Below are 13,225 nucleotides of genomic sequence, written 5' to 3' on the forward strand. Positions count from 1 at the left end.
GAAACAGCCTCAGCCTTTGTTCTCTTTCCTGGGCCATTGAGAGGCCTGGAATGGACAGCAGCACCCGTCTGAGGTAAGGTGACAGTGAAATTGAAAACAGTAGTAAAAATACATTTGGGGACCGAAATCCTCTCCTCTGCAGTTGTTGGAGATGGAGAAGCAGAAGACTGAAGAAAGCTTCAGCAGAGGGACCTGTAGAAGAGGGAAGAAGAGTATGTGAAGAAACAAAGACATGGAAAGAACAAAGTGCAAGTGTAACTAGGGTGGAGGCCAAGAACAGAACAATACAAGCAGAGGGTGAAAAGTCAGGCAGGGTTCTGAAGAGTAAGGGGAGCTTAAAACAAATGTGGAGGGGCAAAATGAAGCTAACAGACAGCAAGCCTAGCCAGAAGAGCAAACAAACTTTGTTCAGCTGTGTTAACTCTCTACTGATCTTTAGCACTGGAAAGTCCCACAAACAATAAAAATAGTTTATCAGCACATTAAAAGCATTATTAAAATTGTTGACACATAGGGTACTTAGTAGAGTACTAATAATGGCTTTTCCTCCCTCTAATGCTCAGCACAGAGGACCTGACAATGAAAAGGGCCAGAACAGATACTCTGTTCTCTAGAGGTAGCATCCTTGGAAAAACAAGGCATCCTGGTGGGACAGGCTGCTGCCAGTACTTGCTTTGGAAATAAGCAACATTTACTTCCCCAGTTACTTCCCCAGTTAAAAGTACCAATAGCATGAGAATTCTCTTCACTTGAACAGCTGCTGTGGCTTCCTTCTGTTGCTCTAATGAGGCAAAATCAGTGATATAGGAAACAGTTTTTTCAGAAATCCTTGTTTGTCCACCAGCAACCACAAGAAATCACCAAGCGTGAGTTCTCAGTCTGTATCCTTCCTAGGACGAATGTGTTTTCCCTCTCCTTTTTTTGGTTATTTCCCAAAACTCAGAGCAACTCAGTAGCATATGGAAATGATATTTGTTTATGCATTTCATCTTCATCCTCCTCATCTCCTTCATGGATGGAATTGGCTGGATCATCTTGCTCAGATTCTGCCCTTGTCTCAAAGAGCTGCTCTTCCAGGAAGAAGCTCCCAATGCCATATTCCTCATCATGTGCCTTTGTTTCTGCAGGTGAGATGTGGGGAGATCCCAGAATAAAACCTGCAAACCTGCCAGATTTTTAAAGAGAGAATTCATCAGCTGAGAAATGAAAAAAACCACTGTAAATGCAGGGGATAGTGCCAGTTAAGCAGGGATGTTGTAAGGACATGACCACAGGCAGTGCAGATGAGGGGAAATTGCAACATGAGCTAGGGAGACCTGAACAACAGAGCGTAAATCGCAATGGATGGCAGAAACCCTGAAGATTTCTCTTCCTGCCTCATCTTTTCAGTCTTTATTCTTTTCTATATAAGTAACTTCTGCTCTTCTGGAGGCCATCTGCAAGGTCTTGTGACTAAGGAGGGAGATCTAACTTCGTTTTCTCATCTTGTCAGTACTCCTGGGGTAATCCAGAGTAAGCGCTTGTACAGTTGGATAGAATATACTTTAGCTTCTAAAAATAAATTAAAGCTGTAGAATATTTGAGACAAAGGCTGTAAGAATTCAGGTAAGTTGACATTGCTAATGAAAGGAAAAGAAGGTGAGAACTTCACATTCCTACGTTGCTGTGCCATCACCTTGCTTCTGGTGCTGCATGCACACTCTGGGCAGGCTGAGCTAAAGTCTTGCCAAAGAATTCCTGCTTTTGGTGAATGTGGAGCTGCAGACTGGGAATTCTGCAGCTGCTCCAAGTAAATGCCAAACTGGAAGTCTGGCAGAACAAAGCATGAACTTAGCACTGACCCTACATTTCAATTTGTCACAAATCTTACTTTCAGTGGACAAGTACATTGAAGAGATAGAACAGAGCTGGAGGTTTCTGGCAAGCGTGTGGAAACAGACGGCAGTTCTGACACCTGGGTAAGTGTCGACAGCATCAGAGAAACTTAAGAAGAAGGAAATGCAGCTACATTCTGGAGTTCTGATATATCTGGTAAACTGATCAATAATTTACATTTTAGACTTAACATTTCTGTGAGATGAATGTTGTCACCTCGCTCTTCTTGGAAGCACTGTTAGTCTAAATGGGGAATAGAGTTGGACTGGCTGTGTTTTACAGGTTTGCCTTGTGTTGAACTATCTTCTGATGCTTAATGGAAGCTTGAAAGGGTACTCAACTTTAAATCAGACTTCTGTTGGTTCTTTTTATTTTTGTATTTTTATAGTGAACAGTTCGTAAGAGCTATATTAACTAAGTGATGGCTAGAAAATACGTGTGTCTCAACTGTTCTGTGCATTTGGCAGTATTTTGCTTTGCAATACTGCAGTGAGTTTTCACTTTTTTGTATCTTTAAATAGTGCTATAGAATGCAAGTATCTTAGAAAATAAGATAGTTTCACAGTAAGTTTATAAAACCTGGCACAGAGGCTGTCTGTGTGACCATCCAAGAAGATGAAAGTTCTGAAACTAGTTTTAACTTTCTATTGATTAAATTCCAAGCTGACTGGGGCTTCTTTGAAATTGTGACACTTGGTTCTGTGGCAAGGGCCAAGTCTTTGTGGCTGGGTAATATGTGAAACTCTGCTCAATATCTCAAAGTTTCATTTTTGACAGAAATACACTGCTATTATGATTAATTTTATATTCTGCAATATTTTCTGGCTGCATTTATCTGCCCCTTCCCTTCCTAACGTGTATTTGTCTTACGTTTGTCTCTTAAGCTATCTCTGGAGCAGCTCTTCTACCTGTTATACTTCATAGGTGCAGGCACTGATTTTTCTTCCTCTGTATTCTTAGTCTTAGGTATCGGTTGATACTACAAGTAATAGGACTTCTTGGCTGTGCAGGCTTGCAGTTAGAGAACTTAATACAAGTAATATTTGAGCATGTGTCTTCAGCCTGCCCCAATACTACGCAATGCAAAAGTGTACTGCTCTCAAAACTGAAGAAAGGGGTATTTCACTGGTTAGACAGCCACTTGGGTCACTGTGTAGGAACTTACAGAGGCACTGTAGGAAGTGTATACTTTTTAGGGAAAGCTGCCATTACCATGAATTAGCTGTGAACATCTGCAAACTCTCAGAGTAATTTATGGTCTGAGAGGAACAAACAGGGGGTTTAATACTACCAGCAAGTAAAATCCTTGAGAGGTATGGCTGTGATCTTTAGTGGGATTACTCAAGTAGATAAAGCTACCCGCACATCTGACTGCATGCAAGATAAACACACCTGAACAGTGCCTGAAGTAGCATCTGAGTCTGCTGTGTAACAGTGTCTGTACAATGTGTTTCCTGTTTTAGAGAAGCCAAATTTTCTTACCTGTGTGGTGACTGGAGTTTGGATATAGCTAACCATGATGGGAAGTCAGGGTTCCTGCACAATGAGCGTAGCTCCTCCAGAGCTCTGATAGTTTCTGTTTCACCTTGTTCTCGATACTCCTCTTCAGTAAGGTATTTAAACACTAACTTTTTTGATTTAAAGTGGTTCTTCATTTTTCTAGAATGAAATTAAAACAATTAGTATTCCTAAAGTCTTCTGGCACATAATTATTGTCATCCTTTTTCTCTACTATCTGTTATTAACATGCATTAATCACTTTTATCCTTTTAAGAGGACAAGCTATGTTCTTGCATTAAAATTTTAGGACAAGGTGGCTAATGTTTGCTAGCCTATTTACCGTAGGTCTTAATCAAAGTTGTAGAATTCCACAGAATGTTATCTAATGAGCTTCAAATGAGCTTTGGATCAGGTCCTTATTGTGTATGCATGGGCTAAAATCTCATCGAATTAAATAGATAGCTGCTTGCTCAGCCATTTTTAGGTGCAATATGCAAAACGTGTCTGCAGAGACATGGGCTGAATCAAAACCCAGTCTGCATATGTAACTTCAAAGATAAGCAGTGCTCTAAGTCTGTTATGAGTTGTTCATGTTGTTTACTAGATCGCTTCTCTTAAATCTTGCTTTAAATTACAAAACTGAGTAGTGTGAGGCCAAAATGTTTACAATCTGATGTTTTTTTTAGCTGCTGCGTAGCAATGTATAATATAATTAGATATCAATTAGAAAGTGTGCCATGTTCTGTTCCCTTCTGTCGACTGCTTTCAATTTAAATGTTGTGATGAGTTAAGATAAGCAAGGGCTGGATGCCCATAAAACTTTCAGCTCTGTATAAAAACACCTGCTCCAACCAGCAGCATTCACTTTTTGCCTTATTTCCCCCGTAAAGCAAGAACAAACTGTAGCCCTGGTTCAGGTCAAATGGTCAAGGTCTTGCTGGCTCAGTGGGATCAGTACTGATCTTAACAACAAATAACACAAGATTCTTAGTTATTTTGATGTATCTGCTGCTCTGAACTGTGTATCTGGCATCAGGGCGCCACAGTTTGGTGCTACTGCTTAGTGTTTTGAAACTGTTTCCCCCCCCCCCCCCCCCCCCCCCTTATTGTCCTAAGATAAATTTGTAGAGCTCTATTTCAGTCCTTTTTGGCTTTATAGAAGCATGCATCAGATCATGAAAACAAAAAAGAGGTCCACATGGAAAACTACAGCGTTTCAGGGTAAAACAGGTATGTTCTGACTTCAGTGAGCTTATAGCCAAATCTTACTGATTTCAGAGTGAGCTGAACCTGCTTACATCAGGTTAAGTATTGATTCTGTATGTTGCTTTTGAAACAGTTTGTGCTTTTCAGCTGCAGGCAAAAAATCACTCTTCAACAAATGATGAATTCTACCTAAAATAAAAAAGTTTCAACCCAGTCCACCCTTCAACATCTAAAAAGAGCACAACAGCAAAGCAATATGTTCTTCAAAACTAAACAAGGTGTAAAAGACTAAAAAAAGAAATTATTTGTTTTTTATTCTTTTGGTTATGCCAGTTCTAGCCTTTGCCTCTTCCTGGTTCTCTGCTGTTCAGCAGAAGTCCACAGCTACAGACCAGTCTGCCCTAAAGTCTCTCAATCTGGATGCCATCACTGAAGGTAAAAAACAGATGTACATTGGCAGAACTTTTTAGAATCTTCATTGTGTTGTATTTGTGATAAAACATGCTTCAAATTCAGGGATGAGCAAACATGTTGTTCCCATATTGCTAATGAAAATGCTTAGCAAACTTAAGGTCTACATATTGCAAGCAGTTCCCATTCCAAATGCCACAATATAAAAGGCACTCTGGGAGTACAGGGGAATAGCTCCACAGCGATAACAGATTGTTTCCACGAATTAAACGTAGACATGTACATCTAGGATAACAACCTTGGAAAACTAAAATGAATGGAAACCATTACTTTTGTGGACACGGGTTTTTAGTCTCTGAACTCTACACTATCTAATCTACAGGGACTTTTTAACATCATCTTCCTCGGTGATAGTACACTTTTATCCCGTAAGATTCAGTATGAGTTACCTGCAGATTATCTCACTACACAGGAAACTTGAGGCAGTATTTCTGCAGTCTAATCAACCAACCAAACAGAAATGTTTTGGTTACCATATGCTGCAGACTAGAAGATGCTACATTTGTACTTAAGAGCACAATCACATTTCTCCATTCTCCATAGAACAAAACTCATGCTTAAAACTGCCAAATGGAAAATAATTGAATTCCTGTGTCTCAGGGCTTTAAAGCTTTTCTCACTATTCAAGTGTAAGGGTCTTTTCATTATCAGCCTCCAGTATTTCCTGGTGATACAGGGACTTGCACGTTCACAGATAGATACAAACCTGCCTATGTGACAAGCAGCACCAAGGGGGTAACACAGGCCTTTTGAACAGAGGCTGACTGCAATTAGCGCATACGCAACTTGAGGTATGGTCACACCACAATAAATCAAGACAAAGGCTGTTAATTGTAGCGTCCACGTGAACAAGGTTATGCTCAGTTCACTGGTAAGCGGTCCATGCTGATAGCAAATGGCAAAGCTGGTAATTCCAACAGCCAGAAAATACCCTGTAGAAACAAAAGGAGGACATGGAGAAAAAGATGCAAACTACCCATATAAACTTCATTAGTTTCGTTCACAAAGCTTGCAACTGCTGTGAAGTATAGCCTGCTGTTTCTTGTCTTATAGATACTTGCACTATGTTGTATGTGCTTGATATTTCAAAAGTGTGCCAAGAGTTCACGAGGTGATCTGTGAACGGCCTTTAGCTAATGCTACAAGCTGCACGTGAATTCTCCCTGTGCGTGAATGTCGAGGCAGGTGCCAGATCAATAGATTTGTCAGCCCCTGCAGCCGCATCCAGTTAGCAATTTATGCATCCAGTTCCCAAATGCAGCAAAATACAAACCAGCATAGCGGCCCTTTTGCTGTTACACAGAACGTATGTAGTGGCAAATCAATGAACAAGTAATACAGGCAAAATCTGCTCTTAAAGCTGCTGCTGGCCCACTATATCAAACTCCTTATCTAATGACACAATGTGAGTAGACACTCATTTGAATGAATTAGGAACCTTTGGAATATTCCAATGTCTACAGTTTAGGAGAAAAAAGTGCTCCATAAAAGAGTCACTTGATTTTGTTTTTTATGGGCAGGTATTCATCTAACCACTAAATTAAACAAAATCTGAGCACGTTTTTTGATAATTTTCTTACCTAACAAATAGTTTCTGTGTTCAGACCACAACCACTGCATATTCTCTTTGAAGCAGTAAATAAAATATAGAGAGGACATCCAGCAGCCACTCATTAAGATCCAGAAAGTACTGTGCTGGAAATAAAATTTTAAAAAACTTTAAAAAATAAAAAAAAATTCAAGTCAGAATCAGGACCATTGTGTGCAAGGGAACTCACAGCCAAAACCAGATGTGATATTCAGTAGAGCTACACAGCTTATGATCTGTGTTAGACTTCCACTGTACAGCGCTCTGCATGCTACGACTAAACAATATCAATTTTAAGTGGAGCAGCTGCATCTCTGTATTTGTGTATCATGTCCCCATGTCATGGTATAAGCCTATTGCAACATATTTCCAATTAACATATCTCAGCAATATTGTGGGAATGCACGGACTTTGTAAAAGTAAAGGAAAAATTCACATCTGCCTTGCAATGAATTGTCTCTGGCAAATGGAACAGAATCTGTCCCAGTTGCCACTAAAACTACATTTGGATTTAGACTGATTCATAGATTCAAAATTAAGCTTAGCTCCAGTCCAATAAAAGAATTTACATTTCAGAATAACCTCTTCTTGTAAATCAACAATGTCCTGTTACTTTAAACTCAGGAGCAAGCTAACTAGAACTTGATTCTAACCTAATTCTGTTTACTTGACGCAAGAAATCCTGCAGTCATTTCAATGGAGTTACCTGGCCACAAAACCAGAGCAAGATCAGAAAGAATCTGGCTCCGTACTCTTCACTTCTGTATTATGTTGATGATTATTATTATTTTGTTTTATAAATGTAGATTTACCCTTGGAATAAACCTTTTAAGTGTCAACAGGACAAAGACTAGCAGAGCAAGAACACCCAGTATTATTCCAGAAAGGTAGAAGAACTTGGTACTCCTGTAAGAGAACGAGAGAAGATGGTGAGAAGTATAATTTGTAATTGGTTAAGTTGCCAACATCTGTAAAAACAGCAGTGATCTTCAATAAGAACTTAACACAACTGTAAGTTAGAGTTGTAGTTACATGGTTAACAGGCCCAGTTTAGATACTAAATCTGTGTAAGGAAAAATTCCCAACAGATACTTCAGGTCACTGGAGTTGTTACAGGCTAGGAGATTGTGTTGGTGGTTTTTTTTTAAAGCTCACACTATTTCCGATTTCATTGACCTTCTAGCTTCTAGTAATTTCATTTTCTTCTATGTACTGACATGCTTCTGTACTGCAAGAAAAGTTATGGGGGGGGGGGGGGGGGGTTAATTAAAAATAAAAAAAAACCTCCCCAAACCCAAAAGCTTTTTTTTCTAAGCTTATGCATTTATGAAGTCTGACTTTGAATTCAGAGTTAACTCTATAAAACCTATTGCTGCTCTGCTTGTTTTAGAGGTGCCTCCTGACAATTAGTTTGTGACTCATTTTGCTTTGAAGTCATGAGACACATGTTTTGCTGTAACAGTAAGTACCCTCCCTTACATGCTATGCAAAACGTGCATCAAAAGAACAATAGGGAAAGGTTGGCACAAAGGAGGAGGCAGAGGAGGGCCCAGATGACCTCATCCTAAGCATTTCTTGCTGCAGGAAGGCATCATTTATAATACATGCAGCAGTATTTAGCATTCAGCTAACCTCACTGGTCTACAAAAGGGAGAAAGAATTCTCCTGAATCCACACACTTGCTCGCTGAGGATTGTCTTGGTGTTGCCCAGTGCAGGAAGCTTGGATACAAGAACCCTTACACACCTACGTGATTAATAAGAGTGCAGCACTCCAAGATACGTCACAATCGGTATGGAGTTTTAAATATATGTTCAGTTTTCTTATTTCACTTTCCCAAAGAACCACCTCTTTAGCTTAGAAAACAGACCAAAGACACACAGGCTTTGGGAAAGAAGGTCAAAAACCAGCACCTAGTACTCACCTGCTCAGGCTGTTTGCAAAATGGAACAGAAAAATTCCAGCTACAAACAAAAACAAGAGCTTTCCATCTAGCACTAAAAAAAGGGGGGAAAAAAAATAGAAATGGACTTTAGACTAATTCAATCTGAAATGCTGATTATATAAAATATCAACAGAAAAGTCCTAAGCTTCTTACAGAAGAGATGGTACATTCAGTAGCACTGGCAATACCAATCTATCTGTAATCTAAACCAAAAGCTTTTTTACTTACTTTTTCGTTTCACACTCACAGTGTATGGTTCAGTTTTGAAGGGCTGTATTTTGAAACAAATATCCTCTCCATATTGTTTTATGCTCATGAAAGTTTCCATAGATGTCTCTGGTTTCCAGAAGATTTGAACAGCACATGCAGCAAACTCAAAAACAGTTTCTGAATTACGGCAGTTGCTTTTTTCCGAAATAGGCTCAAACCTGAACATTTCTCTGCTGTTAACTTTTACCTAAAAACAAACAACAGAATACACAAAGAAGTAGCTCAGAATCACTGGGGTTTTTTGTTTTTCTGAACTATATAGCATATAAGCCATACATGTGATAATGAACATCAGTATAGAGAGCTCAAGAATAAAATGCTAGTGCAATTCTTAGTTGTTTAATATTGGTTATTCATATTATGCAAAGATTAATTGTTTAGGCCTTACAAGGTGATTCAGAGAATTCAATGTCAGCGAAGTTCTACAGAGGGGCCTCAATCCATCCAAAAGCTCAGTGGGGTTGGTTTTACCATGATACTTACCCACACACAAATTTCTAACAAAACCAGTAATATTTGACTTGACCACAGTTTCTTTTCTGGATGTTCATATGCTTCCCCATTCCCCTCCTGAACCGTAAGAAACTGGACTTGCTTTTCTTGTAGTTAATAATGCAATCTTCATGTTAAGGACAGAAGAGGGATAAGGAAAATGAAAGATAGCATAACCAGAAATTTAAATATAAGCACATTCCTGCTGGGTATTTTGGGGTTTCTTGCTAGCTCCTAGCACCCTCCCCAACCAAACTGGTAAAAAAACTTGTCAATCTTCTGAGATGGGATGATCTTCCTGAAGATTGTAATTCATTGTGAGCTCTTGATCAGGGCCTATTAGACAGCAAAGACCCATCTACAAAAAAAGTGATGCAACAGGTAATAAAACAGGCTTCTAATGGGAGAAGAGACTACATGTCAGCAAGCAATTTGTTGTGGGAAAAAATCTGAGCTTCCTGCTTTTGAACATTTACTCCAGGAAAAGCTTGTGTGACTGCTGGAGGGTTTCACCACCTGAAGTCTGCTACCGTTCATAAAAACACCTGCAGCATGTTCCTGAGGAAGACAGTCCTGGGAACAGAGAGAGATGTTCCACTTCCTTTATCTGAGAGCAAATTCCTCCAACAGAGATGAAGTGAAACTGTTTCCTTCCCTTGTCCAGAGACGTACTTCCCGGGACAAAAAGGAACCACGCAGATAGTCAGCTTATTCCCTTAGCTGTTATTGCTTCCACTGTTGAGAGATTTTTACATTGTTTAGAGCTAATCTCTAAAGGTATTTTCTTGTAAGATGACCCTCTGTTACTCAGAAAAACAAAAACACACTGCTACTACTGCTGTTTTTACATTAGTCATGATCTAATATGCCTTTCGTTCCTATACTGTGGCCTGGTAGGCTACAGCAAGTGAGTTGCAGAACTGCATTTTATCCTCAAATTTAAAAGTTTTATAAAGGCGTTTGGTGATAAGCAAAAACATTTGTTGCAGAGGTTAACAGTGTGCAGCAGAAAAGGTGTGCAACAAAATAAAGCACAACACTAAGTTAATGTTTGTGTGGCATCACACTATAAGCCTGGTTGACATCCTTCGAATAAAGAGAGACAAACCTCACTGCATCCGAAGTGGAGGATCACAATGCTGCGTTTTTATCATGGTCCTACCTATACACCATTCAAACTACCAATTACACAGAGAACCTGCTTTGGTCTTGATAACTGATCATACGCTTCGCTGGCAAAAGTTCACGAGAAATGTATTGCATATCTGAATGATCCCCCCAAACGGCCTCTTACCTGAAGAGTCGACCAAATGTACTGTAAGTGAATGGTTCTGTTTTGCACATAGCAGTAACAGTTTTCATCCTGTTTCTGGATTACATCCATTTCCTGCAAAAAGCTACAGTTTCTACCTGGGGGGGGCGGAAAAGTTAATTTTTAGCATGTATCAAATACAAATGTATAACTTTCCTCCATTTCATTATTGTATATGCCGAGGGAATCACAAGCAATTTGCAGATAATCAAACGTGAAAACTATGCTGCAGGGTAGCACGTTCAATACCATTTAGCTGAAAATTCAAATCAGACTTCTAATCAAGTCATTTAGGCTCCAGAGTAAACTGCAACACCTTGGGGGAGGGGGGGGAATTAATCTAGGGTGTTATTTTTAAAAAATGTAATCCATAAAAGCTTGGCTTCGGTATCAGTGTTTTGATGGCACTGGAATAGGGCCCCTGGGCCAAATTCACTGCTTGCACGAGTGGGTGTAACTCCACCGGAGTCGATGCTTATACCAATGGTGAATGCAACTGTGGGAGTCTGAGCAGGTAAACAGGCTTACATATTAAAATAGTCATTTCGCACATGACACGGCTGCTGATCACAGAAATCATACTCCTCTCCCTCGGAAATGTTTCTAATGTTAAATAACACAACTCTTCTTTTCAAAACAAATTTTCCTGACATGGTCCAGCCATGACATGTAATAGGGCAACTGCACTGATAGCTTGCCATAAGTCATTTAATTAGGGATGCTAATTGGTCTAACTCTCCTGAAATGACATGAGCCCCTACGATCTTCAGAATTAGATTGCACTTTTGAGCAGAAATGCACCTGAAAGATTTATGGAGCAAACTTTGAAGAATAACATACATTCCGATCTATATACATGTGTAAAATATACCCTACAGTGCATTACCACAGTGTTCCAGGAACATAATTAAAGAGAAGAATAAAGGAAATAATTACAGATCTGAACAGAGGGAATCATCTGGCTCACTGAATAGAAAATGCAGGTCTAAGCCAAGCTCAGTAATAACTGCTAAAACACCGTCATACACTCAGAACAGCAAAATGAGTATGTGCAAAACAGTCTCAATCTGGACAAGGAGATACTGTTTGCAGGTAAAAACCTGCCCTGTCTCTGTAAGGAAGCTGAACTTAGGCTAAATTATTTTTTTAACCAATTTAATTAAGCCAATGAAAAATACCTGTGTGGATGTTCTTACATAAGTTTATTAAGTCATTCCAGAATTAAAGTGTCCACAGGTCATCCTGCTAAAGTAAATTGGCTTAAACTTAAAATTTGGGCATTTTTTTTTGTTAAAAATTAACCATCTGATTAATTTTCATCCATGGCAAATCCAGTGGGAGGGAGCACAAGCCTTCAGACAAGGGCTGGCTGTACCTCTTGACAGGCACTTCCATAAAAGTCATCAGATGAAGCCGCAAAAGGATTCATTCGTCTCTAAAGTGCTGCCGACTGACGCGGCAAGCGGGCGAGGCTGGGCACTACCCAGGGCTAAAACCAAGATGATCCAGTGATAGGAAACAGCAATACCCTAGCAGGACCAAAACGCAGCAGAGAGTGCCCACGCCTTCCCTGCAGGGCATATTAGGATTTTCTGCCACTATGGATAAACTGTCCATCCACATTAGAAGTAATGTCCTCCATATACAGTGCTAGCAAGTATTTTCTTACCTGCCTTAATTTTAAGGCATTTTCCTGAGAAAAATAATTTGCTTCAAACATGACATCAGCTCCACAGAGCGAAACAATCACCTTCCAAAAGGAAAGATACCCCTGAACAGGTAACCGTGAGATGGACGAGGATTTTAGCTACCGTGAGGACACATACAGAGGGCAACTCTCGACTTCTGACATTACGAGCAGTGGAGAGAATCGGCATCTGCTGCAGAGTCTGGAAGATGCCCGAGACTTGGGCATGTCAAGGCGAGGGGGGAAGCAGCTTCTTGAGTTACGAATTACTGCTACAGCTGGGAACCACCGTTCGGGTTTTCGCTGCCCTCGTTCTGTTCTGCAGCCAACTCTCTCTGAATCAAGTTAAGGGGAAAGCCAGCGGGAGTAACGCAGACTACAGCCGAGTTTCCCGTGCCGGCGGTACCCAGCCTTCCCCCCTCTGCCACCGACACGCAGGAGCGGGGCACTTGCTCCCCGAGCGCTCGGTGCCGCGCTGTCCACGCAGCTTCTCCCAGGCCGGTCCGCGGCGCCCGCGTCTGCCTGTCCCACCAGGCACCACACGCACAACATTCTTGTGGAAACCGAACCCAGGTGGGACAAGCGGGAGAAAACAGCGGAGCGCCTCGGGGACGCCTCCGGCCCCGGAAACCACTTTAGCTCTCGGCCCAAGCGGGCGGGGAGGGAGGCGGCGGCCCCCGCCTTTCCGTAGGGCAGCGCCATTTTGGGCAGAAGCTGGAGGCAGCAGGTCGCGCTGTAGCGGCGGCGAACGGAGACCCAGAGAAACCGGGGGGAGGAGAACGTGTCCCCCGCTCCCTCTTCTCAACGGGACGGGACGGGACGGGACGGGGGGGGGTGAGACACTCCTCTCCCCCCCAGCCTGTGACCACCCGGGCAAGG

At 41.1% G+C, this 13,225-nt stretch overlaps 1 protein-coding gene across 1 annotated transcript; it reads right to left on the bottom strand.

Moving 5' to 3' along the window:
* Window positions 1-939: 939 nt before the first annotated feature.
* TMEM194B (transmembrane protein 194B) lies at window positions 940-10,838 on the bottom strand. Its single transcript, XM_010563900.1, has 8 exons — window positions 10,642-10,838; window positions 8,814-9,042; window positions 8,565-8,637; window positions 7,453-7,546; window positions 6,633-6,747; window positions 5,759-5,984; window positions 3,358-3,534; window positions 940-1,165 (listed from the first exon to the last, which is right to left on the bottom strand). Exons 1-8 carry the CDS (start codon window positions 10,729-10,731, stop codon window positions 940-942), a joined length of 1,230 nt encoding a protein of 409 aa, XP_010562202.1. The 5' UTR covers window positions 10,732-10,838.
* Window positions 10,839-13,225: the final 2,387 nt, after the last annotated feature.

The sequence above is a fragment of the Haliaeetus leucocephalus genome, unplaced genomic scaffold (genome assembly GCF_000737465.1).
Source record: "Haliaeetus leucocephalus isolate CR32 unplaced genomic scaffold, Haliaeetus_leucocephalus-4.0 Scaffold1, whole genome shotgun sequence".
Lineage (NCBI taxonomy): Eukaryota > Metazoa > Chordata > Aves > Accipitriformes > Accipitridae > Haliaeetus > Haliaeetus leucocephalus.

Excerpts from the sequence above, each read along its gene's own strand:
- TMEM194B (XM_010563900.1), bottom strand. The coding sequence starts at position 10,731 with ATGGATGTAATCCAGAAACAGGATGAAAACTGTTACTGCTATGTGCAA. Across the intron at positions 7,547-8,564 it reads TTTGCAAACAGCCTGAGCAG|GAGTACCAAGTTCTTCTACC; the intron begins GTGAGTACTAGG and ends GTTCTCTTACAG. Across the intron at positions 3,535-5,758 it reads GCTGCTTGTCACATAGGCAG|AAAAATGAAGAACCACTTTA; the intron begins GTTTGTATCTAT and ends ATTTCATTCTAG.